Source organism: Pseudophryne corroboree, chromosome 3, assembly GCF_028390025.1.
Source record: "Pseudophryne corroboree isolate aPseCor3 chromosome 3, aPseCor3.hap2, whole genome shotgun sequence".
In the NCBI taxonomy this organism is placed as follows: domain Eukaryota; kingdom Metazoa; phylum Chordata; class Amphibia; order Anura; family Myobatrachidae; genus Pseudophryne; species Pseudophryne corroboree.
This window is the reverse complement of record NC_086446.1, coordinates 659,170,783-659,197,895: the sequence shown is the minus strand read 5'-3', so window position 1 is coordinate 659,197,895 and position 27,113 is coordinate 659,170,783. Positions and strand designations below refer to the sequence as shown.

The following is a 27,113-nucleotide window of genomic DNA, read 5'->3' as shown; positions in this document are numbered from 1 at the left end:
TCATCCTCCTCCTGGCTCTGTACAGTAGCAGCAGAGACTGGTATAGAGGTTTAAAGGGACTGATCAGCTGGGCACATCAATCCGGGCCAGCAGCCGCAGCCATGAAATTTCAGTACAAAGAGGATCACCCGTACGAGTACAGGAAGAAGGAGGGCGAGAAGATCAGGAAGAAATACCCAGACAGGGTACCGGTGAGTATGGGCCTGGTGCCTGCCCTCTGCAGCCTGTATTCTTAGCTCCTCTTCCCTGCATTATTAACCTCTCACTCGCAGCATGATTTTATATATATATATATATATATATATATATATATATATATATATATATAATGCCATTGTGCTGTCTGTGATGCACAATGGCTCTTCAACACTGGGCCTTTTGTATTAGGTGCGTAGTATACTGCTCCCTACAGGAGGTTTTTTTTGTTGTTGCTGTTTTATACAGTCAGTTGCTTAGGTTGTGATTTTGCTCTTATTTACCCACTTTCACATACTACATACAGACAGTCTAGGAGTGACCATGGCCTATCTTTGTGTGTTCACCCAGATCATCATATAGCATACCTGCTGGTTACAAAAGACGTAAATGGGAAGCCCATAAGTGTCTGGCTTTGGCCATATAAGCTTGCCATGTGCGGTAAGGCATTGTGTAACTGTAATGTGTGTCTTTTATCAGCTATTGGGCAAAACAAACCCTATATTAGAGATCGGATATGGAGAAAACCCCCTAATTATAGGAGGAGTGGAGGAGGAGACCATGGCTGCACCCCCAGCTGTGTTCTGTACACACATTGCTCCTCCTCTCCCAGAAACAGCACTGCAATGAGAGGGGAGGGCTCATCCTCTGCTTGTGTTCCATGTAACCCCTTCAGTCAGTGTTGTATGAGGTGTAACCTTGCTGCTCATCCCTTATAAAACAATTGTATGGCGTGAAGATTGTATCCGTACAGTCATTTTATAGTACAAAAAGCTTTTGAAAATGTAACATATGAAAACCAGATTTATATGTTAAACATTTTTGATTGTGTAGATGTCTTATTTACCTTCTTGGATGTTTATCAGAAATCGTCATGTTTTATTTGTAGTGATCTAAATAATTTAAATATCTTTTACAGCAATGATATCTGAGGGAAAACATGGGGCGTTGGGTCTATCAGTACTGTTTACTTGAACGGGAAACCACTTGATCAAGTCTTCTGTCACATACAGTAGATGGTCACCTTGACATAAACAGGAAAATGTTGTTTTATTCGAAACAACCAAGGGCCACCTGTGTGTTTGTGTAAGGGAGTTGGAGAGGTTATACTATTGTCACCTTGTATGCTTCTGGCTGTTATGTTTCCAAATAAGGCCCATTGCCATCTGGCGCAATGTGTTGTAAATTCAGGGCAGGGTTTAAAAACCTAGATGAGGCCATCAGAGCCCCATTATTAAAGTGGGCCCACCAGATTGTGGCAAAACAGATGTCTTTTGAGCAGGGTCATACTGTGTTGAGTACATACATGGCAGTAACTTACAAAAATTCTAAATTGAAACTCTGCATTTCTATAATTATTGTATATGAAGAAACTTTGTAGCATTATGTACTGTGTCAGAGTTGTGAGTCAATAAAAGATTATGGCAAAGGAACTGGAGGCCTAATAGTTTTGGGATACATATGACATCCCGGCAGCCGATATGCCGGCTGTCACTATACCGACAGCAGACTTCCGTCAGCGAGTCCCCTCGCGGGCTTGCTGCGTTGGCCATGCATAGGGCCCGACTCCCCACAGGTTCTATTCTCACTTTGTTGGTGGTGTGGACCCACCACCAACCGAGCGTTTGTCAGAATTCCTGGCGTCGGTATTTAACCTGCTGTTGTGATTCCGGCGTCGGTCTTCTGAACGTCGGGATCCTGACAGCCGGTATATTGACTGCATCCCATTTTTGCATACCTATTCTAGAAGGTGGATATCCATGCATTTATCAATGCAGAGGGTATGTAATAATAATAATTTTATTTATATAGCGCTCTTTCTCCAATAGGACTCAAGGCGCTTAACAGATACATAGCATAATATAGTACAGAAAATGATGAAGTACATTTTCATAAAATACAGAAGCATGAAGATACTAAAAGGGACATTATGGAAATGCTTGAGTAAACAGGAAAGTCTTGGGTCTACTTTTGAAGGATTCTATAGTTTGGGCCTCTCGCACTCTATTATTTAGAAGTGAAATGACTTGCAGTTGTGGATACAAATGTTATTTAACATATTTTAATGACATGAAAGAAGTTATACAGTACTTAGGGGTTTATTTACGAAGCATTGGGTTGTAAATCTTGGCGCTTCTGATCGTGTTTATGTTTTGCTAGTAAAATCATTGCCCTTGTACATTTTTGGCATAAACGTGTTCAGAAACATAAATAAACCCCTTAGATTTTCAGTCCATGTTAGCTGTCCCACCATCATTTTCCCTATCATGTTATGTGTATACATGGAATTTATTATTTTTCTTCTTTTAGGTTATTGTAGAAAAGGCTCCAAAAGCTCGAGTTCCTGACTTGGACAAGAGGAAATACCTAGTACCGTCAGACCTCACTGGTATGGATATTCCCCCCTGCATTCTACAGTGCCACATCACTCTCTGTTTATATGCAGTGTTCAGAGTCTGTGTCAATAGCAATCTAGGAATAAAGTGAGACACAAATAGTTTTGTAATCTTGTGTGTTTATACAGTAATTGATGTGGAATAAATATCCATTTAAAATGATCCCAAAGCCCGTGCATTGCTTGCATTGTACTGTATGTACTTGTTTGTTTTTGTATTACTGGACTTTGACTTTTCTTTCTTCTTTTGCTCACCTCCAGTTGGACAATTCTACTTCCTAATCAGGAAGCGGATTCACCTTCGTCCCGAAGACGCCCTCTTCTTTTTTGTCAACAACACTATTCCCCCCACCAGTGCTACCATGGGGCAACTGTATGAGGTAAAAGCACAAGGTTATATCTATGGAAACTTTAGGAAGTAATGCCCACGTGCCGAGTTATGGAAGTTCTCAAGAGGGGAGTTCCAAGTGCAGGAGGAATGGTGATACGGATCATTTGCTCATCGCCCTGCCCTTTGTGCGTTATGATAAAAATTACTACATCATGGGGTTAGGCCCTGGAGGTATCATTCGCAACAAATGGAAGTGAGGTTTCCCTGCTCAGGGAGAACACCATGCAATTCGCTAGTCTCCTAGACATTCCAAGAGATTAGGAAAGTGTGATGCAACAGCATTTACTATTATTTTACTTTATTTATATTGCGCCACTAACTCATGCAGCGCTGTACAGAGCGTATATGTCATTCATTTCGGCCCCTCCCCTATTGGAGCTTAGAGTCTAAAATGCTGTACTATAACACACACCAGAATATAATCAACCTTCCAGTATATTTTTGCTATGTTGGAGGAAACACACCCAAACACAGGGAGCACATATAAACTTCACACACATGAGTTAGTGAGTGGGGCAGATTTTGGAGATAAAAGCATTAGGCCTCCCTTAAACACATGGACATTAAAAAAACAAAGCCTGCTAAGAATAGATGAAACTCTCTGCTTGGCGTAGCTTTAGCAAAGCTTATAAAGTGTTTTCGCAAACCATCCTACTGCATGGCATACTACAGATGTGATGCTGTATTACCTTTTTATTTGTAAGGCACCATAAATGGCAAACAGTGCTTAGTACATAGGTGAACAGAGGACACATTTAACAGTACGAACAACGTACAACTAGCTCCACAATACAAAGTTGTGAAATGACCAATCAAAAACAAATGGAGTATAAGCAGAACAAAGAAATTGCATATCCAGCTGTTGATGGGACAGTAGCACCTAAATGAGGCAGGCCAGTGCTCAGGAGCATGAGCTCTACAAGTAGTGAGACAGGTGGCAGTAATATGAAGCAGAACACGAGGCAAGAGATCCCATCTCATGACCAACCGCTTACATCCTAGAGGGAATGGGCAGACACACACATGAGATTACAGATGAAGGTAGAGGAGTTGGTGGGACTGATAGGCTTGAAGGAATAGATGACTTTTGAGGGCACATTGGAAGCCTCAGAGACTCATGGCTAATATAATAGGACGTAGGAGTATGTTTCACGGGTTAGGAGCATACTTGCCGACCTTCTGGAGGCAGCCAGGTCGGTATTGCGGGGGGGGGGGGGGCACCGCATATGGGGGGCGTGTTGGCAGGTGCGATGTCGCAAATGGAGCGGACTGGGGGCGTGATGACGAAATTGCGTCATTGTGGCCACACCCCTGATGCACAATGCCGACATTGCTGCCGCAAGGGGGAGGAGCCATGATGATGCGTTTTCATGCGAATCAAGTCATCAGCTTCTTTAGCGTGCGGGGGAGGGGGGAGTTATGTGCGGGGGTTGGCGACAATCCGGGAGACTTGCCTACTCATCCGGGAGGGGGGGAGGGTGGATGCCACCCAACTTTTTGGGAGTCCCCTGGCCAATCCGGGAGAGTAGACAAGTATGGTTAGGAGCCACGTGTGCAGGAGTACAAAGAGGTAATCTTTGTAGTTGTGTCATTGCCTTGGAACTCCATCTTGTAGAACTGAGCTGTAATGCTACAGACAGTGGGAAACCTTTACTAAGCAGTGATAAGAGCGGAGAAGTAAGCCAGTGGAGAAGTGCCCATGGCAACCAATCAGCACTGAAGTAACATCTGTAATTTGCATACTATAAAATTATACAGAGCTGCTGATTGGTTGATGGGTCAACTTCTCCACTGGCTCACTTCTCCGCTCTTATCACTGCTTAGTAAATGTTCCCCAGTATGTCAAGATTAAGATAAACGCTCATCAGAAAATGTGCTGTATTGTTAGTTTGTGGTAAGATGCTTAAGGTAACATTAGAATGAGTAACGGCATAGTTTGCCTGAATTAGAACCACGGACACCTTTTATTATAACAACTTTAGTTTTGGTTCATGAAGCACTGTTGTGTAGTTGTTAGCATTGCTGCCTCCCAGTGCTGATGTGATACGTTCAATTACTGATTTATTTGTGTGTGGAGTTTGTATGTTCTCCCCATATTTGTGTGGGTTTCCTGGTTTGCTCCTTCACTCCAAAAACATAATTGCAGGATAATTGTCCTCTGACAATATATGAACCCATGTGTGTAGGTATGTCCTTGTGGAAAGGAATATATATTCTAAACTTCACTGGAACAGGGATCAGGGCTGGATTAAATCTTGCAGGGGCCCAGGGCAACCAAGTTGTGGGGGCCCCTGAAAAAAAAATGCCCCCCCCCCCCCCTCTACCCTCCCCACTACAATGCAGTCCCTCGAATCCAACTCTTCCTAACTGGGGCCCAAACATAACCCTTGCTCTGTGCTTACCTCTACTGCCGCTACTACACGTCAGACACCCAGAGCCCAGGAGTTGGGTCGGCTTCCAAGTCCTTACCAGCCGAGAAGAGGAGCTGTCATGGGGAGTGTTGCCAGCTCATATTCTGGCTGCCTGTTTGAACGCAGCTATCCAGCCTGCCCATAGTTGTAGTAACAGTGCAAGTTTGGGGGATGGCGCAATCACCTTGTTCACTCTCCACCTTCCCCCCCGGATGCGCCATTGCTTGGGAGCTGTTCTGTGCTGCATGTAATCTGTCTACATGCAGAATGCAGAGCAGCAGCAGTCCCATCTAGGAACAGGTACCGCTGGGCACCCGTTCTCTGTAATTGAGGGGACAGACGGGCCCCTGTCACCCTCCCTTTCTTAATCCGGCCCTGACAGGGAGTGATGAAAATTATTGAAGCCATCTAGACAGGGAGGAGGACCAGATTGGAGGAGAAGTGCAGGGTGTGACCGGGATGCCAGGTACACAATAAAGAGTGCAGTCTGTGTAAATGGCCATGTACTGTCACTTTAAGGCAATAGGCACAAGTGTCTCTGTCTACAAAGATGCCAGCCCACATAATTTCAGTTGGGTCAGGATCACCTGCCCAAGACACCTATGCAAGAGCCTTAAACTGACTGCTAAGAATGTCTTGGTAGAGACCTGTTTAAAAGTTTGGTTGGAAAATGACTGCTAACCGCCTGTGGTTATCTGATTGTGTGTGTGTGTGTGTGCCTAGTTGCATGTAGGGAGGCTAAGCCTGGGATCGGGATCGGTGGGATCCCGGGATTCTGGCCAAAAAATGCCGGTATTTGAATCCTTGGAGCCTCCGATCCCGGGATTCACTGGATTAGATTGCGCATGTGCAGTGAGGGAGGGTGGGTGTAAGTAATATTACTTACTATTAGGCGGCCGACAGCCATGGATATGCGCTGAACACGCCGACGGCATTTCAAATTGTAGCGCCGGGCGCCAGCCAATAAGACCTTGCGGACCCGAGCCAATCAGGGAAGCCACCGCAGCAGTGGCTCCTGATTGGCTGCTGGACTGCACGTTCTGACTGGCTCGTGGCCGGCGCTACAATTTGAAAGGCTGCCGGCGCGTTCAGCGTGTGCCCATGGCTGCCGCCAGCCTAATAGTGAGTAGGATTACTTACACCCGTCCTCCCTCACTGCAGTGTTCCCTACAGCCTCCCTCCCGTGCCGCTACCTACACCCACCCTCTCGCGCCGCTTAGCTGCGTCCGCAGCAGTCCCGCCACTATGCTCTCGATCACGGCGGCTGTGTGTGACGTCACGCAGCCGCCGTGATCACGCCCCCGACATGCACCCGTTCACGCCTCACTGCCCCCGTTTGGCCGCCCCCCGCAAACGCTCAGTCTCCTCCCTGGAAATGGAGCGTTGTACGCCCCCCACCCCGCCCCCCCCCCTCCCTGCGACCGCCTCTGCCTGATTGACAGGCAGAAGCTATCGCAACCTGAATTGGGCACATTATTTGTAAGTCATGGGAGTATGACAATGTAATAAAAATACTAGGCATAGGCATGGGGTATTTATATGGGACAGCATTATATCGTAAAGCCAAGGCTCTTACATCCAGGAATGAGCACTAGAGCTGTTCAGATGCAGTCATCCCTGGTAACTATGATAGAACCACAATTCAGATTTTCACTACGGGGTGCGAGGGGGAAAAAAATGCAGTGGTGGCGAGGTGCTGGTGACGCAGTTGGAACGCCTGCACTTTATTGTCTCCTCCACTAATGAAATGGCCATTTATACCCCTTTTAGACAGAGGGCTAGATGCATCACCGCTTGGAGAGTGATAAATTGGAGAAAGAAAAAAGTACCAGCCAGTCAGCTCCTAACTACCATGTTACAGGCCCTGTTTGAAAAATGACAGTTAGGATCTGATTGGCTGGAATTTTGTCACTTTCCATTTCTCTTACGTCCTAGAGGATGCTGGGGACTCCGTAAGGACCACGGGGATAGACGGGCTTCGCAGGAGACATGGGCACTTTAAGAAAGACTTTAGATCTGGTGTGCACTGGCTCCTCCCTCTATGCCACTCCTCCAGTTTGATACTGTGCCCAGGGGAGATGGGTGCACTTCAGGGAGCTCTCCTAAGCTTCCTGACAGAAAGTATATTTGTTAGGTTTTTTATTTTCAGAGAGCCTGCTGGCAACAGACTCTCTGCATCGAGGGACTGAGGGGAGAGAAGCAGACCTACTTCTGTGAGTTTCAAGGCTCTGCTTCTTAGGCTACTGGACACCATTAGCTCTAGAGGGAGTCGGAACACAGGTCTCACCCTGGAGTTCGTCCCGGAGCCGCGCCGCCGTCCTCCTCCTCACAGAACCGGAAGATAGAAGCCGGGTGAGTATCAGAAGAAAAAGAAGACGTCAGATGCGGCAGAAGACTTCATGATCTTCACTGAGGTAACGCACAGCAGTGCAGCTGTGCGCCATTGCTTCCACACACCTCACACACGACAGTCACTGTAAGGGTGCAGGGCGCAATATAAACCTCATTTCTGGCAAAAGAGAGATATATACAGCTAGGCACTGTATATATAAAGAGCCCCCGCCAGTTTTTATTATATATAAGCGGGACAGAAGCCCGCCGTCGAGGGGGCGGGGCTTCTCCCTCAGCACTCACCAGCGCCATTTTCTCCACAGCGAAGCTGAGAGGAAGATCCCCGGACTCTCCCCTGCTTATCCACTGTGAAAGACGGTTTCAGAGAAGAGGGGGGGGGGGGGGGGGCACATAATTGGCAGCAAATAATAGTATTACAGCGCTACTCTGTAAACACATTGTGTGTTTTTCCTGGGGTATTAGCGCTGGGTGTGTGCTGGCATACTCTCTCTCTGTCTCTCCAAAGAGCCTTGTGGGGGAACGGTCTTCAGATAAGAGGATTCCCTGAGTGTGTGGTGTGTCGGTACGTGTGTGTCGACATGTCTGAGGTAAAAGGCTCTTCTAAGGAGGAGATGGAGCAAATGTGTGTGTGTGTGTGTGGTGTCTCCGTCGACAACGCCGACACCTGACTGGATATGTGGAATAAAGTGCTGAGGTAAATTTATTGCACAAAAGATTAGAGAACAGACAGGGAATCTACCCATGTCTGTCCCTATGTCGCAGGGACCTACAGAGTCTCAAAACGCCTGATAAAGCTAAATATTTATCGTATATAATACCCTTTATGAGGTCTAAGAACACTGTACGCTATCTACGTATGAAGTACCGTAAGGGTACGCACGTTGCGTAACAATCGCTTAGCCGTAGTCGAGACGCTCAAGCGTCACGTTCGCTCACGGCCAAGAGATCACAGGCAGGCACGCTATTGGCTGCTGACTAACTTAATGATTCGCTATAGCGTAGCGGACGCTCGGGACCACGAGGAGATCACCAGCGGCGCTGACGCTCACAATGTTAAACCTTTGTATCTAAACCATAAACAGTGTATTGTGCAGTAAAACCTTAGTGTAATGATAGAGTGTAAATGCAACACAGTATAACCTTATTACCTTTAAAGCTGTTCTAGCGTCACCGACGCTCTGAGAATACTTAACACTATAAGAAATACACAGATACCGTGCTCAGGGTCCAACACCTAATATATATATTATGAATGATATACTTGCAAAAGAATTAATACAAATACAAATCATACACTACAATATAACATAGACTACCTAACCAGATAACTACACAGGAAATATAATACAATTACTATTTAAGGGAGAGAAAGAGGAGAAGAGAGAGAGAGATATTGGCCCACAATAACAAGAAGATCAATATAGTTGCGGAGAAACACTTACGCACAAAGGAAACGATCGCATGCGCCTCTGGACATCCAGCTCCCGATTTTCAGCAATGATGACCGTTGAAGAGTGAGAGCTGGATGTGATCGGCCTCTCTATTTATGCCCCACACACAATACAATTCAATGGTCCCTACAATCTCATTGTTCATTGGACACAGGAATTCCTCCTCGCATTATAACAAAAGGTCATAGGTTGATTCATACAGGTGGGCCGTGACTATTTCCAACAGCTCAGGTGGGAGGGAAACTGGGTTTCCCGCCGCATGGATAAGTAAGTGCAAATACAGTAAATGTTCATAAACTTCTTATGTCCATAACTATTCGCACGAGCGATTAATCTGCTTCAAACCAACACCGGAATATTGCTAATTAAATACTCTTCCGATGGGTACTAAACACCACTGTATTACTCCTGTCTGACTCTTCGTATCAAACAAAGAGGGATTTCTCTGTTCACGAACATTCTATATTAACCAAACTTTCAGAATCTATCAAAGGGACCATGATCTACAAAATACATTATATAGTGAAAATATGTAACGATTGAGTCGCACGCTACGATCACATAAACTCTACCGTAAATACGCATACCGTGCGCCTGCGGGTGCCCGCGACTGTGAGTATGCGCACGTACGGGAGAGCGTACACATGCACAGCACGGACCTGTGTGAGGTGCAAATATGGTAGTGTGCATAGAGATATTTTTCTGACTTTGACAGTCCACCCTTTGGCAGTCAACAATAACTGCCACCTTCTAAAACATTTCAAAAAGAGAAAAATATATGTCAGGGGTTAATACATTTACATGGTTGGGTAGGGGAGGAGAGGAGAAGGTAGGAAAAGGGTATGACCTAGTGAGATAGCAGAAGCATGTGTGTATGAATCCGTGCTTGGGGGTCATGTATCATCGTGCCGTACGTGTTTTAAATCAAGCTTCGAGGTATTGCGAAGTATACATTTGAATTCCTTCTTATCCCGTGGTACGGGTCTGTGGATGGGCTGTCAAACTTTACCGAGCTCTTTTCGGCTTTGGTTGTAACAAAATGGGGGAGCACATTTTAGTTGATGATACATGAATGGGGGAGATATGTGATTGCTGATATCTGTGCCTGTATTCCCTATCGACTAATTACGGTAAATGCGGTGGTATTCTATGTCAGGTAAATGAACATTCGTCGATTGAGGTCTTGTTTGGTGTCTGTTGAATGCAGTCTTCTTTGTGCTTTTGCCCATAAGGTGCGAGCAAAAGCTGTCAATGTCCATAGATTTACAAAAGTGTTGGGCTAGCGTAATTTTAAAATTTCTAGGGAAACTGGGGATCCATGGCATAGTTCATCAAAAATCTGTGTATCAGGTTGTCAAAACTTCTTCTTTAATCCATCTGTTGTCTGTATATCGGCTCATCAAATTCCTCGTCCAAGTGGGTCTTTTTACCTTGGAGGAAACGGAAAAACAGGTGAAAGAAACGGACCGTAGAAATCGCATTTTCATCACATTATTGTTTCTACCGTTGGGTCATAAATCAAGTCCATTTGAATTACAGTTTCCTCACTCCTTAAACTCATTACCTTAGTACGACGATTGCACCTCATTAAAGCCTGACCGCATCTAAATATCAAACCAATTGATATGACAACACCTAAGATACATAGGAGAAGCTTCCCAACATCCATTATGACTCCTTGAGCCCAGTCTCCTAAACCAGAGAACCAATTTCGCGGGTTCAACCATGACACCCAACCAGTCAGCTCATTACCTACAGCAGCAAGAGTGATATTGTGTCTCCTGCGAAATTCCCACTTCAGTTGGAGAATATCGTCCATCTTTTGGTCTATGACCTCGACCGGGTCCTCGGTGCTATTCGTAATATATGTGCAACATTTCACGCCGTATTGTGTTGCCAGTGTGACACAATATCCGCCTGTCACTGCTGTGAGGTAATTAAGAACCATTCTATGCTGTACCAGTTCTGTTTTATAAGCCTGAAGTTCTCTTCCAGTATACCTAAACGTGTCATCATACATTTCAGTGATATTATCTAACAAATTGGCGAGCGCAGATATGTATTTATAATTCAACACTCCTCTAGCGGTGCGAGTGATATCTAACGCGATTAGAAACTGAATCCCGGTGGATTCATGGATCATGTCAGAGGCCGGATGCTCTGTTCTTTCTATCAGGTGCCGTTTAACTACGTGCTCGTAATGGGTGTGAGTATAAGGAGTTTGGGCAACACGGTGTATGTCTTTCATTTTGTCATGTGATACAGTCATTACTTCAGGCAGTACTTTTCCAATATAACACAATCCTTCAGAGTTTGGGGCAAGCCACTTATACGCCTTTCTCCCGCATATGAAATATGCATCATCGGGGAGAACATATGGGACGGAGTAGGACATAACCATATTACACACCTTCCATGTGAAATCTCCTGACCCTAATTTTTCCATCTGTCTAGTACACGTATCAGCTTGTACGATATGTGCACTGTATCCTGGTGATACCTCTCCAACTCTCGTAATCCTATTTCCTAGGGTATACCTATATCGGAAAGATTTTCCTCTACTGGCTATGTGGCGTACAAGCTCTGTATCTGTAGGCATTCTATCTGCTCTATGCGAAAAGGTCATGGTTTGATTACTCCATGACACTTCCCAATTTCCCGGCTTTCGGGGATTGGAGATGTTAAAACATAATAGGGACCTATCCACATGGTATTGGTGGAGCTTCAAACTAGGAGGGCTGGAGATATTAAACCTCCTGTCCACCGGTCTCCCACCACTTAACTCAAGTACCTCCCCTAACGTTAAAGGAAATGGTACTAGCCCTGATTTGCTATGACCTTGAGGTACTTGAGAGCATACCCAACAATCTGTTTTATTTAACACACTACCCACTAAGGAGTGATGGTCACTCAATGGATGCCGGTCCATATGGATATTAAAACTGGATTGGCATTTCTTTATGCACCCATCCTCAATGACATTGTTACAGAGCCGACAGATACAGTTTTCTTCAGCTAACAATCCTTAAAAGAAAATGTTTACAGATAACATGGCTGCTGGATCGTTTCCGGTACTCGCCTTTGCTTGGTGATTGGGTTGTTATTGGAAATTTACACCTCCATCTTTATCATCAGAACCCATTCCAGGACCTCTCTCGACCACCATGGTACTCTCGCCGGAACAGACTGCTCTGGTCAACATCATGGTCAACAGGAAAAATCCATATCACAGTCTCTTGGGGCAAGTCCATCTTACAGGAGGAGAAAAGAAGAAATTTGTAATGGGGTACAGAAAATCAGTTTGAGGGGGAGAGAAACTTGTTACGATAATTAGTTCTCTCGTCTTGTTGTTCTTCTTCTTCTGCTGTCTTCTCAAAGGTGCTGTCTCTCAGTCTTCCAAACGAACATTCTGGTGATGCAATATTCCCTCCAAACCAGCGATCTTTCTGTAAGGAGCAAAAAATCTTGCATTACCATTTGCCTAACTGAGGTGTGACATACCATCTTTAAAACATGAAAGCATGATTGAGAAGAGAGAGAGAACAATTCATATATGTGTATATATATATATATATATATAACATAACACATCAATAAACAACAACAGGAAAAAAAACATTTTTCAAACAAACAGTTTTCAAACATTTTAAAACATTTCAAAACCTTGTCAGATCATCAGGCTGTCATATCTACATGTCTAATGGTTTCCTTGCGCAGTCCCTCCCCCCCAGCACTTCCATATTCCATTGTCTGTATCTGGCCAGAATACATTGGTACGGATAGGTCATGCTGGGGTTTGGTAGACTTCTGCAAAGACCAAGTATATATGCAATGTTTGAATCCTACCAATAATCGTCAGAGATGGGGATAGAGAGAGAGAAAGAGAAAAAAAAACATTTTTTCACAAATACATTTACAACGTTTCACCTGGTCATTCCTGTGTCTTCAGGGAATGACCTCCCAATTTATTAACCGTTACCTCAGGCTTACCATCAGTCGTATGATCACCTTTCTTGACTACATATCATGGGTGTGGCTCAAAATTCTTCCTATGTGATCCCTGATTGTAATTTGGTGTGTCATATTTATGCTCATTTTCATGTCTAGGGGGTCTGACTTTATGTGTGCTATTACAGTTGCTGGCATAATGCCCTTCTCTTTTACAAAGATAACAAACCCGGGGCTTCTTCCAAGTGTCAGTGACCTGAGGTTTTGGTTGATTTGATGCCTCCTCAAACGCTCGGATGCTCATCACCATCAACCGCTTTCTCTGTGCTTCCCTGCTTCCTAGGATATCATGGTTATGTTGTTGTCTAGGGGATTGATATGACTTTTGTATTCCTCTTGATCTACAATCTCTCGCAAAGTGTCCTTTTTTATGACAATTGTAACAGACTTCCACATTTAAATTTCTCGCAGGGGTTTGGGGCTTATGCTGGAGTGGTCTTGTGGTTAGGGCCTGTATACTTGCGGCCATTAATTTATCACTTTGTGACTCTCTGTATCTGGTGATATTTCGATCAATATCAATAGCGGCCTCTCTTAATGCGGCCACCGAGATATTTCTCCAGTTTGGGTTGGTGGTCTGTACCCTTGTACTCAATACCTCCTTTAAACCATTCATTAATACCTTAACCGCTATTTCTCTATGCTGTGCGCATGTTTTGATGTCTGTGATCCCAGTGTTCCTAGCCATTACTTGCAGTGCTCTATTGAAATAACTGGAGATACTTTCCCTTTCGTTTTGTCTTATGGAGAAGATTTCATTCCACTTGACAACGGCAGGGAAATATACTTCCAACTGTTGGTTTATCTGCTTAATACATTCCTGATTGTGTTCCTCCGTTTGAGGTACTTCTGTGTCTAATTGACAATCAGTAATAAATGTCGCAGAGTCAACACCGGAGGGCAAACATGCCCTCAGCACTGTCCGCCAATCTTTGTTGGTGGGTTCTGTTGAGTTTCCTAGTTCTTTAATGAACCTTTGACATGCGACTAGATTTTTCCGTGGATCGGGAAATTCGGACATAATTGATCTCAATTCGGTCCGGGACCAGGGACAGCGCATTGCACTGTCCTGGACGGGAATGGTTCCCTGATCGTCAGTCTTCCCATTGGGGACTGTGATCACCCTGACAGGACTAAACTCAATTACATCACCTTGTTTTGGTCTTACAATATGGGGTACATTTGTTTGTGCGTGATATAAAACATTGTACGTACCTGTGGACACGACCTCACCTGACCCTCCGTTAGGGGGTTTGATTATTGCCTTTACCGATTTGGTCGCGTCCACCTGGATGTCTTGTGTGATGGCTGCTGGAAGTGGTGCCGACATCGTGTTGAGTTCACTTTCTTGCTCGTATTCCTGAGGGAAGTTTGACATGGGGTGCAACTTGCACGGGTTAATAGTTGTACATTTAACAGCATTACAATTATCATTGTTATGTTTATTACACTTATTCTTATCATCTATACTACAGTTGCTAAGTGCGTTTTTATTGTTCAACATTGTGCCTTTCTCCGCAACCATAATCCTCTCCATTGCCACATCTCTCCTCCCAAGATGAGAGTCAGGTATGTCGGTTAGCTCTTTTTGCATTTCACTTTCCTGTTGCCATAACTTTAAACAATCATAATGTTTGATCCGTCTCTTTGCTAGTTCAATAAGACCTATCCTTCTCCTTAGATTTAGTAACACTTCTGGGCTAAAGCTACCTATTCTTGGGAATTTCTCCCCGTCCAGTACAGTCATTCTTTCCCATTCATCACATAAAACCTCTATGTGTGAACCGTATTTTTCACACATTACATACCTGGCCGACCCGATTGGTCTGTTTACTAAATCAACCCGAACCGAGGTTGATCGCCCCCTACCTGAACAACTGGCCCCCATAACTTGCAGGTGTTGCTTTTCTTCAGCGAACCCTTACAAAAACCAAGATGCCCGGGGCAGGCTGGCGGTGAAGTTTACCGAGTACTCCACTCACTTCTCGCCCACGTTGGCCAGTAACACAATCACTGTATCCAGAGCTGTTGTACCCAACCTAGGGCCCCTGTGAACCTTTATTTACTGGGGCGCGTTCCCCAGCAAGTATCGGTTGTTGGATAGTTCCTGAGTGAGCAGCGAACCTCCCTTAAAATAAAAAAAATTACACAAATCACGTTAGAATGTACAAATAGCGTTTATGACCTTCGTACACAAATAGTACCGGTCAGGTTTACTAATGCACACAATTACGTGCGGTACAATCGTTCAGCACATAAGCAACTAATCTTATGTACGGAGCGACCAGTGGAATCGAAAATTACGGCTGCGAATTCCTTCAGCCAGAGCTTGTATGGCCTATATGGGTGTTGCACCAACCCTTTTAGGTGTTGTGCCTGTGGACTGTATAGCGGACTTCCTTGTCTGCTGTACCTAAACCTGCTGGTCTGCTATGACCTCCTGGTCTGCTACAGTATGACCTCCTGGTCTGCTACACTCTAATGCTCAAATTGTATGTTTTAACCAGGGATGCCTCCCTAGCCACCATGTACGTCACTTACACGTATGTACCTCACGAGAACTCGACTTTTCTTGTGGTTCAACCTCCAAAAATTGTAAAAACAAACACTCACTCACCACATATACACTTTTGTTTCTATTTCTATTTCTGCGCAGAAATTTTCTTTAGACCAGATGTGTTACCAATTAGGAGAAGGATCTTAATTTAAATTTCGAATGTTAAAATAGATTTGCGCGATTTATCGCCTTGCGTTATTTACCGCGTTGCGCTATTTATCGCGTTGAAAAAAATTAACACTTGTGATTTGAGTTACGTGGGCGTACCCGTACGCTCCGTTGCGTAATATACGCTGCGTGCGTCGGCCCTTGGGTTGCGTACGCAAGTCTCAGTCCTTTGTTAGAGACACGTGTACGCAAAGCAAAGATCCACCGTAACACAATTTATACGTTTATCAATGTAGATGATCCTTTATCATCTACCGCGCACCACACTGACTTCGCCTTGTCTCTCAGGCACAGCTGTGTTTGTCTATACTTTAACTATATTACCTTTTTACTCTTAAACTATAAAATAGCAGCAAATCTCTCTTAGCACGTTTATCAACTATAAAACTGGCAAACAGGAGAGTGATGTACGAAAATACACAAATGAAAAAAAAGAAATGCAGATATATATGTGTGCGTGCGTGTGTACGCAAGACAGAAAAATAAACAGTTTTAAAAGAGACTAGCGTGTTGTTCTTACCTCCGGTTCCCGGATTCCTTCAGCACCCTTTACTAAGAGAAGCAGACGCTTATCCAAACAGCACTACGAGGAATATGATCTCCCGCCCTTTGCTGCTGGATAATGTCTGCTGAAATTACCTAGTGCAGATGTGTGAAGGACAGGACGAGCCCGCAATTGATAAAGCTAAATATTTATCGTATATAATACCCTTTATGAGGTCTAAGAACACTGTACGCTATCTACGTATGAAGTACCGTAAGGGTACGCACGTTGCGTAACAATCGCTTAGCCGTAGTCGAGACGCTCAAGCGTCACGTTCGCTCACGGCCAAGAGATCACAGGCAGGCACGCTATTGGCTGCTGACTAACTTAATGATTCGCTATAGCGTAGCGGACGCTCGGGACCACGAGGAGATCACCAGCGGCGCTGACGCTCACAATGTTAAACCTTTGTATCTAAACCATAAACAGTGTATTGTGCAGTAAAACCTTAGTGTAATGATAGAGTGTAAATGCAACACAGTATAACCTTATTACCTTTAAAGCTGTTCTAGCGTCACCGACGCTCTGAGAATACTTAACACTATAAGAAATACACAGATACCGTGCTCAGGGTCCAACACCTAATATATATATATTATGAATGATATACTTGCAAAAGAATTAATACAAATACAAATCATACACTACAATATAACATAGACTACCTAACCAGATAACTACACAGGAAATATAATACAATTACTATTTAAGGGAAAATAAGAGAGAAAGAGGAGAAGAGAGAGAGAGAGAGAGATATTGGCCCACAATAACAAGAAGATCAATATAGTTGCGGAGAAACACTTTCGCACAAAGGAAACGATCGCATGCGCCTCTGGACATCCAGCTCCCGATTTTCAGCAATGATAACCGTTGAAGAGTGAGAGCTGGATGTGATCGGCCTCTCTATTTATGCCCCACACACAATACAATTCAATGGTCCCTACAATCTCATTGTTCATTGGACACAGGAATTCCTCCTCGCATTATAACAAAAGGTCATAGGTTGATTCATACAGGTGGGCCGTGACTATTTCCAACAGCTCAGGTGGGAGGGAAACTGGGTTTCCCGCCGCATGGATAAGTAAGTGCAAATACAGTAAATGTTCATAAACTTCTTATGTCCATAACTATTCGCACGAGCGATTAATCTGCTTCAAACCAACACCGGAATATTGCTAATTAAATACTCTTCCGATGGGTACTAAACACCACTGTATTACTCCTGTCTGACCCTTCGTATCAAACAAAGAGGGATTTCTCTGTTCACGAACATTCTATATTAACCAAACTTTCAGAATCTATCAAAGGGACCATGATCTACAAAATACATTATATAGTGAAAATATGTAACGATTGAGTCGCACGCTACGATCACATAAACTCTACCGTAAATACGCATACCGTGCGCCTGCGGGTGCCCGCGACTGTGAGTATGCGCACGTACGGGAGAGCGTACGCATGCGCAGCACGGACCTGTGTGAGGTGCAAATATGGTAGTGTGCATAGAGATATTTTTCTGACTTTGACACGCCCACTATCCAAAATAATAAACACTGATACCGACACGGAGTCTGACTCCAGTGTCGACTACGATGATGCAAAGTTACAGCCAAAACTGGCAGAAAAGTATTCAATATATGATTATTGTAATAAAAGATGTTTTGCATATCACTGATGACCCATCTGTCCCTGACACGAGGGTACACATGTTTAAGGGGAAGAAAGCTGAGATAACATTTCCCCCCTCTCATGAACCAAATGAATTGTGTGAAAAAGACGGGAATCTCCAGACAAGAAACTGCAGTTTCCCAAAAGAATTCTCATGGCGTATCCTTTCCCTGCTAGGGCCAGGATACGATGGGAATCCTCCCCTAGGGTGGACAAGGCGTTGACACGTTTACCCAAAAGGTAGCGCTGACATACCAAGATACAGCTACCCTCAGGGATCCTGCAGATAGCATGCAGAAAAGTACTTTGAAGTCCATTTACACACATTCTGGTACACTACTCAGACCGGCGATTGTGTCGGCAGGGGTTTATAGCGCTGTAGCAGCGTGGACAGATACCTTATCAGCGGAGATTGAAACCCTAGATAAGGATACCATGTTATTGACCCTAGGATATATAAAAGATGCTGTCTTATATATAAGACATGCTCAAAGAGACATTGGTCTACTGGGTTCTAGAGTCAACGCTATGTCGATTTCTGCTAGACGTGTCCTGTGGAACATGCAATGGACAGGTGATGCCGACTAAAAGAGGCATATGGAGGTTTTACCTTACAAGGGTGAGGAATTGTGTGAAGAAGGGCTCTCGGACCTGGTCTCCACAGCTATAGCTGGTAAATCTGATCTTTTGCCTTATATTCCCTCACAGCCTAAGAAAGCACGACATTATCAAATGCAGTCCTTTCGGTCGCAGAAAAACAAGAAAGTACGAGGAGCGTCCTTTCTTACCAGAGGTAAGGGCGCAGGGCACAGCTAGTTCCCAGGAACAGAAGTCCTCCCGGCCTCTACAAAATCCACTGCATGACGCTGGGGCTCCGCTAAGGGAGTCCGCCCCAGTGGGAGCACGTCTTCGACTCTTCAGCCACATCTGAGTTCACTCACAGGTGGATCCCTGGGCAATAGAAATTGTTTCTCAGGGTTACAAGCTGGAATTCGAAGAGGTGCCTCCTCGCCGGTTTTCCTTATCGGCCCTACCGGCTTCTCCCCCAGAAAGGGAGATAATATTAAATACAATGTGTGAATTGTATCTCCAACAGGTGGTGCTCAAGGTTCCCCTCCTTCAACAAGGAAGGGGATATTACTCAACCTTGGCTGTAGTCCCGAAACCGGACGGTTCGGTCAGACCTATTTTAAAACTAAAATCTCTGAACCTATACTTGAAAAGGTTCAAATTCAAGGTGGAATCGCTCAGAGCAATCATCGCCAGCCTGGAAGGGGGGGGGGGGGGGGGGGGTTATGGTGTATCTAGACATAAAGGCTGCATACCTTCATGTTCCTATTTATCCACCCCATCAGGCGTACCTGAGAATTACGGTACAGTATCGTCATTACCAATTTCAGGGTAATTGGCGGAAATGATGGTGCTCCTACGCAAGCAAGGAGTCACAATTATCCCATACTTGGACAATCTCCTAATAAGGGCGAGATCAAAAGAGCAGTTGTTGAACAGCGTGTCACTTTCGCTGAAGGTGTCACAGCAACTCGGCTGGATTCTCAATATCCCGAAGTCACAGTTGGTTCCTATGACTCGTCTGCCCTTCTTGGGTATGATTCTGAATACGGACCAGAAATGGGTTTATCTTCCGATAGAGAAGGCCCAGGAACTAATGACTCTGGTAAAAAACCTATTAAAGCCAAAACAGGTGTCAGTGCATCACTGCACTCGGGTCCTGGGAAAGATGGTGGTATCTTACGGGGCCATTCCCTTCGGCAGGTTCCATGCAAGGACTTTCCAATGGGATCTATGGAACAAGTGGTCCGGATCACATCTACAGATGCATCCGTTAATCACCCTGTCTCCTAGGGCCAGGGTGTCTCTCCTATGGTGGCTGCAGAGTGCTCACCTTCTGCAGGGTCGCAGGTTCGCCATCCAGGACTGGATTCTGGTAGCCACGGACGCAAGCCTCCGAGGTGGGGGAGCAGTCACACAGGGAAGAAACTTCAAAGGTCTTTGGGTCAAGTCAAAAAAACTTGTATTCAAATCAACATCCTGGAGCTGAGGGCCATATACAACGCCCTTCGGCAAGCGGAAACATTGCTTTGCGACCTACCGGTTCTGATCCAGTCAGACAACATCACCGCAGTGGCTCATGTACACCACCAAGGCGGCACAAAGAGCAGAGTGGAAATGGCAGAAGCCACCAGGATTCTCAGCTGGGCGGAAAATCATGTAAGCGCATTTTCAGCAGTTCATTCCGGGAGTGGACAACTGAGAAGCAGACTTCCTCAGCAAACACGACCTGCATCCAAGAGAGGACTTCTTTAGGAAGCCTTCGCACAGATTGCAAGTCAGTGGGAACTGCCACAGATATACATGATGGCGTCCCGCCTTAACAAGAAGCTACAGAGGTATGGCACCAGGTTAAGAGACCCTCAGGCAGTAGCTGTAGATGCCCTAGTGACACCGTGGGTGTTCCAGTCAGTCTATGTATTTCCCCCTCTTCCTCTCATACCCAAGGTGTTGAGAATGGTAGGAGGGAGAGGAATGAGAACAATCCTCATTGTTCCAGATTGGCCACGAAGGACCTGGTATCTGGATCTGCAGGAAATGCTCACAGAAGATCAGTGGCTTCTTCCTCTAAGACAGGACCGGTTGCAACAGGGGCCATGTCTATTCCAAGACTTACCGCGGCTGCGTTGGACGGCATGGCGGTTGAACGCCGGATCCTAGCGGATAAGGGTATTCCGGATGAGGTCATTCCCACGCTAATAAAGGCTAGGAAGGACATGACATCTAAACATTATCGCCGTATATGGCGAAAATATGTTTCTTGGTGTGAGGCCAGGAATGCTCCTACGGAAGAATTCCATCTGGGCCGTTTCCTTCACTTCCTGCAAACTGGAGTGAATTTCAGCCTAAAATTAGGATCTATTAAGGTTCAGATTTCGGCCTTATCCATTTTCTTTCAAAAGGAATTGGCCTCTCTCCCTGAAGTACAAACTTTTGTGAAGGGAGTACTGCATATTCAGCCTCCTTTTGTACCTCCGGTGATGCCTTGGGACCTTAACGTGGTGTTAAGTTTCATTAAGTCACACTGGTTTGAACCACTTAAAATGGTGGAGTTGAAAAATCTCACTTGGAAGGTGGTCATGTTATTAGCCTTGGCTTCGGCTAGGCGAGTGTCGGAATTAGCGGCTTTATCACATAAAAGCCCCTATCTGGTTTTCCATATGGATAGAGCGGAATTGCGGACCCGTCCTCAATTCCTGCCAAAAGTGGTTTCATCCTTTCATATGAACTATTGTGGTGCCTGTGGCTACGCGTGACTTGGAGGATCCCGAGTCCCTTGATGTGGTCAGGGCTTTGAAAATTTACGTGGCTAGATCGGCTACAGTCAGAAAAACAGAAGCACTGTTTGTCATGTATGCAACCAACAAGATTGGTGCCCCTGCTTCAAAGTAGACTATTGCCCGCTGGATCTGTAACACGATTCAGCAGGCGCATTCTACGGCAGGATTGCCGTTACCTAAATCGGTCAAGGCCCATTCCACTAGGAAGGTGGGCTCTTCTTGGGCGGCTGCCAGAGGGGTCTTGGCGCTACAGCTGTGCCGAGCTACTACTTGGTCGGGGTCAAACTCCTTTTGCAAAGTTCTAGAAGTTTGATACCCTGGCTGAGGAGGACCTCCTGTATGCTCAATCAGTGCTGCAGAGTCATCTGCACTCTCCTGCCCGTTTGGGAGCTTTGGTATAATCCCCATGGTCCTTACGGTGTCCCCAGCATCCACTTGGACGTAAGAGAAAATAAGATTTTAAACCTACCGGTAAATCTTTTTCTCGTAGTCCGTAGAGGATGCTGGGCACCCGTCCCAAGTGCGGACTACTTCTGCAAGACTTGTATATAGTTATTGCTTAAATAAGGGTTATGTTATAGTTCATCGGTCTTGGACTGATGCTATGTCGTTTTCATACTGTTAACTGGGTAGTATATCACAAGTTATACGGTGTGATTGGTGTGGGCTGGTATGAATCTTGCCCTTGGATTAACAAAAATCCTTTCCTCGTACTGTCCGTCTCCTCTGGGCACAGTTTCTCTAACTGAGGTCTGGAGGAGGGGCATAGAGGGAGGAGCCAGTGCACACCAGATCTAAAGTATTTCTTAAAGTGCCAATGTCTCCTGCGGAGCCCGTCTATCCCCATGGTCCTTACGGAGTCCCCAGCATCCTCTACGGACTACGAGAAAAAGATTTACCGGTAGGTCTAAAATCTTATTTTTTCACTCTCCAAATGATGGTTCATCTAGCCCATAGTCTTTTGACCAGGTATATCGCCAGGGCTTGCAGCTCGACCCGGGTTTTGGCTATGTCTGAACAGATCCGACCCGGATCTCAGATGTCCTTTCACCTGTAGCCTGAAAGGCATGACTGAGGTCATGCCTTAAAGGAGTTGATTGGCAGGCACAGTTGCGCTTGTAGATGGCATCATACGGAAAACCCGGGTCCGGTGTGAATGACGACTACCTGGGAACAACCTGGGTCAGTCATCCAGCTGTGAAAGGGCGTGAAGTACCAATACCCCATCTACAACCCATTCAGTGTCCCAGATGGGGTTTGTCTGAAAGGGGTAGTTGACTATTCAAAGGCTGAATGGGGTAGGAGTAGTATGCAGTCATCATGTCAGGGATAGGGATAAAGATAGAAATGATGAAAGCACAATGTCTGCTTTTCAAAAAGGTCGACATTACATCATTGTCAACATGATGAATATGTAGACTTGGTTAATGTTGACATCATGAACAAATTGACATTCTCATGTTGACCTAATGAATGTCCACAAGATTTATACCACACCCAGAAAGAACACTTAGAAAGGTTTGCAGCAAATAATGTATGAAAACAGTTTGTCGCTATGGATACTAACGAATCTTTGTTTTTTTTAGGATAACCACGAGGAGGATTGTTTCCTGTATGTGGCTTACAGTGATGAGAGCGTGTATGGAAAGTGACCTCACAGTGTGGAACCTTCCATCCAAGCACCATCACCACCCTCACCTGTCATATCACCGGACGTTCAACCTCTAGGACTGCACAGTTCACTCAGCCTGTTTGTCAGGCTGGTTGTATGGGAAGTTTGGTAGGGTACAAGGGGGAGGGGGCTCACTGCTTAGAAGGCACAACTTTCAGGGGCAGGGCCGGACTTTATTCAAAATGTAAATACTCCAAAGTGTCAAGATCTAGATTACTTGTATTGAATAATTAAGACTATAGGACTTGGGGCACATGGATAGAAATACAGGGGTTGAGTAGTTCAATGGCAATGTCCTTACCATACTAAGAACTGAATAGCCTGGTTGCAGTCTCACATGATGTTTGCATTAAAAATCTTTCCTGGTCTCCCACAAACATTTCCCATTAAACCAGAACTTGAAGTCATACGGAACATGTAACCCTTTCCTGTCTGTGCCGTAGACATCACTTCGCTCATTCATATATAATACAGGGAGTTTGAAAGCCTTTAACCAGGCTGTCACTGAATGTTCAACTGTTCCCCTGCATTTTTGCATAGAAATGTGCAGGGAAAATAGAGTGAGGGACCGGTCATAAAAACCAGGCTCATGTATATAGAGTTGTGTCTGCCATTCTCCACCACAGTTCCTGCAAATTCTTCTCTCGCTTGACACATTGTGAACGAATTTCAATTATTTGAACAACTTTTCCAGATTCTTTCACTTTGTTAGAAACTGTGTTTAAAGTATCATATAGTTATTTTTGTGAAATCACAACATTGTACTACAATGCCGTTTAAAGTGAAAAAACAAAACACTATATAGCAAGTTGCCTCCATAGACAAATTTGCGATGTGCTATTAGTATGAAAAAAAATATTGCTGTTTATGCTTCATTGAATCTTAACTGGATTTTTTTTTTTTTTTTGCGGCGCACTCTCGAATCATGTACTGCCAGTGTCCTCTAGGTGGCAGTGTGAAATATATAAATAGACATGGTTGGTTTGTTTGTTTGTTTGTTTGTTAGTTTGTTTTTAAACAATGACTCTGCTCATTTTAATTGCCTGTATTTTTGTTTTTTGTTTTACCTGTGTTTAAAGTGTTTTTATTTTTTTCCCATTTTATATTTGCTAAGTTGTGATCTTTATGACGAATGATACTATGATAGTGCTTACATTGGTGTACTCTGTTGGAGGCAGAAGTGCAGTTTGTACAGGTCACAGTTGTTACGTAAGAAGTCCTAGGTCTTCTCTGTTCAGGACCTGATAAGCATAGTATATCCAATTAGGATATCCACAATTTACTTTTAGGTGATAATGAAAATCATGCTTTTTATCTCATATTTACTGGACAAAGCACTAACCTAATTATACCTGGTTGACAGGCCTTCCAACTCTGTATGCAGGACATACCTCCTAAGTGGTACTTCGTATTAGTATAAAAAAAATTAACTTTTGCTTATGTTCTTAAGCTGGGTACACACTAGGCGATAAGAACCATGAGCGATATGGTTGACCGATTTTTTCCTCTAAGTTTCTGGAGTCCCGGGTACACGATATTGAGCGCACACACTGAGCGATATTTACAAATGACAAACAACATAAAGGAATCATCCGATACTAGGGTCTTTCAGCTACCGGGTAGGAATTTCATGGGGGTCGTTCATTGTTCGTAGCGTACGTACTGAGCGGTATGCACCTTATCGTCAATGACATAGCCAAAATTTACCTACATGTACAGACTACAGAAGACCTCACTAGCGACCCGTGGGAACGCACATCGTTCACTACATAGTGCATACACACTGGGCGATATTGCAAGCGATATCGCTCAAAGGGGGAAACTTAGTGATATCGTAGTGTGGGGATCAGTATGAAATACCTACAGTCAAAATCCCGACAACAATTGACTGATGGTCAAAATACCGACATTTAACATGTTGACAGGTCAAAAGGTCAACAGGAGTTTTCCATTTTTTTGTGTGTGTATGTTGACATAGGTCGACATGGACGCCTTATAAGTGTACCGCATCCCCTCATATGGCTCTCTGCGCTCGGCACACTATTATATTCCCCCTCCAGGTCCACTGGGATGGTAAAGTATGAACAAGTCGGTTTCAATAAAAAAATCATGAAAAACTCATGTCAACTTCGACACGAGTTTTTCATGTCAAAGCAGTGAGCCATGCGAGGGGATGCGGTACACTTATAAAGCGTCCATGTCGACCTATATCAACATACACACACAAAAAAATTAAAACCTCTTGTTGACCTTTTGACCTGTCGACATTTTAAATGTCGGTATTTTGACCTTGTCGGTCAATTGTTGTCAGGATTTTGACTGTAGGTATTTCCTACTGATTTTAAATGTCGGTATTATGACCTTGTTGGTATTTTAAATGTCGGTATTTTGACCGTCGGTCAATGGTTGTATGTATTTGGACCGTCTGGATTTTGATTGAAGGTAAACTGACTACATCCAGTAGTGTGTACCAGTCATAAAACACTCAGCAGTGAGACACAATTTATAGAACAAGTAACAAAACACTAAGTAAAAAAAGCAAAGTTTGCACAAAATAGACCTGATTCAGAGCCACACTTCAAAGTGATATGCCACATGGATAGACCGTCCAAAATCTGAACCATGTTTCCCAACGCGGTGTTACATGGCCTGCACCTGACCCCACCGAATTCATGATGTCATTATTGTACACACAACATGCTATCTTCATCTGACTCACAAATGTTCTACAGTCACACTCCAAGCAACTTGGTGGGCCTGCGTCTCCTCTTATTCTGACCAAGTAACCACTAGCACAGACAGAGCTTCCCATATCCTGGATTTTGGGTACAATTTGCCATCACTAACACTCATGCCTTGACTTACTTTCATATATACATGCACATAACACAAGGCTTAAAATACATAGGAAACGCAGAAATACCCCAAATGTATATAATGCATAATATTCTGCTGTTTAGAAGCCAAATACAGTAGATACACATATCCATTGAGTCCCGAAAGTACTGTAACTATTAGGAGCTATATATAAGACTAGGGAAAAAAGGACATTTTTTAAGACAAAAGGAACAAAGAAATTTAGGCCTACATGACGACTGTTCCAAAATACCAGTACTATCTGTATAAACAGAAATAAAAAGCATTGGTTGTCATTAATACTATAAAGTAAGTTAGTCATTCTTTATTAATTGGATAGCTGACAAAAAAATATATATGTATATTTTCTCTATGAAAGATATATTACATGTATGACAGTCCAGGAGATATTCTGCGTAGCATTTATCGCTATGTGTGAAGATTTCACTATGACCAAACATTTTCTTGTCATTTGAAACTGGTATATTTATTATCTCTCTGTTTACAGGAAACTGTATGTTTTATGTTTACAGTTCTGTTTCGTCTGTTTGGTTTAATCGCATCTCATTGCACAGTTCTGATTGTATCCCTATATTTGAATAAAATTGTAAAAACATCCAAAATTGAGTAGATGGTGTTCAATCCAGGCTTACTGTTTACATTGCACATGGAAATAACGTTAAACAAATGTGTCAGAAATGTGCCCTGTTCTAGAACATAAGGGTCTGTGTTCTAAGGGGGTCATTCCGAGTTGATCGTAGCTGTGCTAAAGGTCATGTTCTCAGACATGCGGGGGGACGCCCAGCACAAGGCTAGCCCGCCCCGCATGTCTGTCCGCCCGCACAAGTACAAAAGCATCGCACAGCGCCGATGCTTTTGTACTTGTTGAGTAACTCCCGGCCAGCGCAGCTCCTGTGGCTGGCCGGGAGTTGCTCGTCATTGCCCCTGGTTGCAGAGGCTGCGTGTGACGTCATGCAGCCGCTGCAGCCCACCCCCCACATTGTCCGGCCACGCCTGCGTTGGCCGGACCGTGCCCCCAAAATGCCGCCGTGCCGCCCCTTCCCTCCCAGTGACCACCTCTGCCTGTCAATCAGG

General features: G+C 44.4%; 1 protein-coding gene across 1 annotated transcript; it reads left to right on the top strand.

The window, feature by feature from the left end:
* GABARAPL1 (GABA type A receptor associated protein like 1) lies at positions 1–26,641 on the top strand. The gene is made up of 4 exons (XM_063961835.1): positions 1–191; positions 2,506–2,584; positions 2,852–2,970; positions 23,077–26,641. The coding sequence occupies exons 1-4, from the start codon at positions 102–104 to the stop codon at positions 23,140–23,142; spliced, it is 354 nt and encodes a 117-aa protein (XP_063817905.1). The 5' UTR covers positions 1–101; the 3' UTR covers positions 23,143–26,641.
* Positions 26,642–27,113: the final 472 nt, after the last annotated feature.

Excerpts from the sequence above, each read along its gene's own strand:
- GABARAPL1 (XM_063961835.1), top strand. The coding sequence starts at position 102 with ATGAAATTTCAGTACAAAGAGGATCACCCGTACGAGTACAGGAAGAAG. Across the intron at positions 2,585-2,851 it reads AGTACCGTCAGACCTCACTG|TTGGACAATTCTACTTCCTA; the intron begins GTATGGATATTC and ends GCTCACCTCCAG. Across the intron at positions 2,971-23,076 it reads CCATGGGGCAACTGTATGAG|GATAACCACGAGGAGGATTG; the intron begins GTAAAAGCACAA and ends TGTTTTTTTTAG.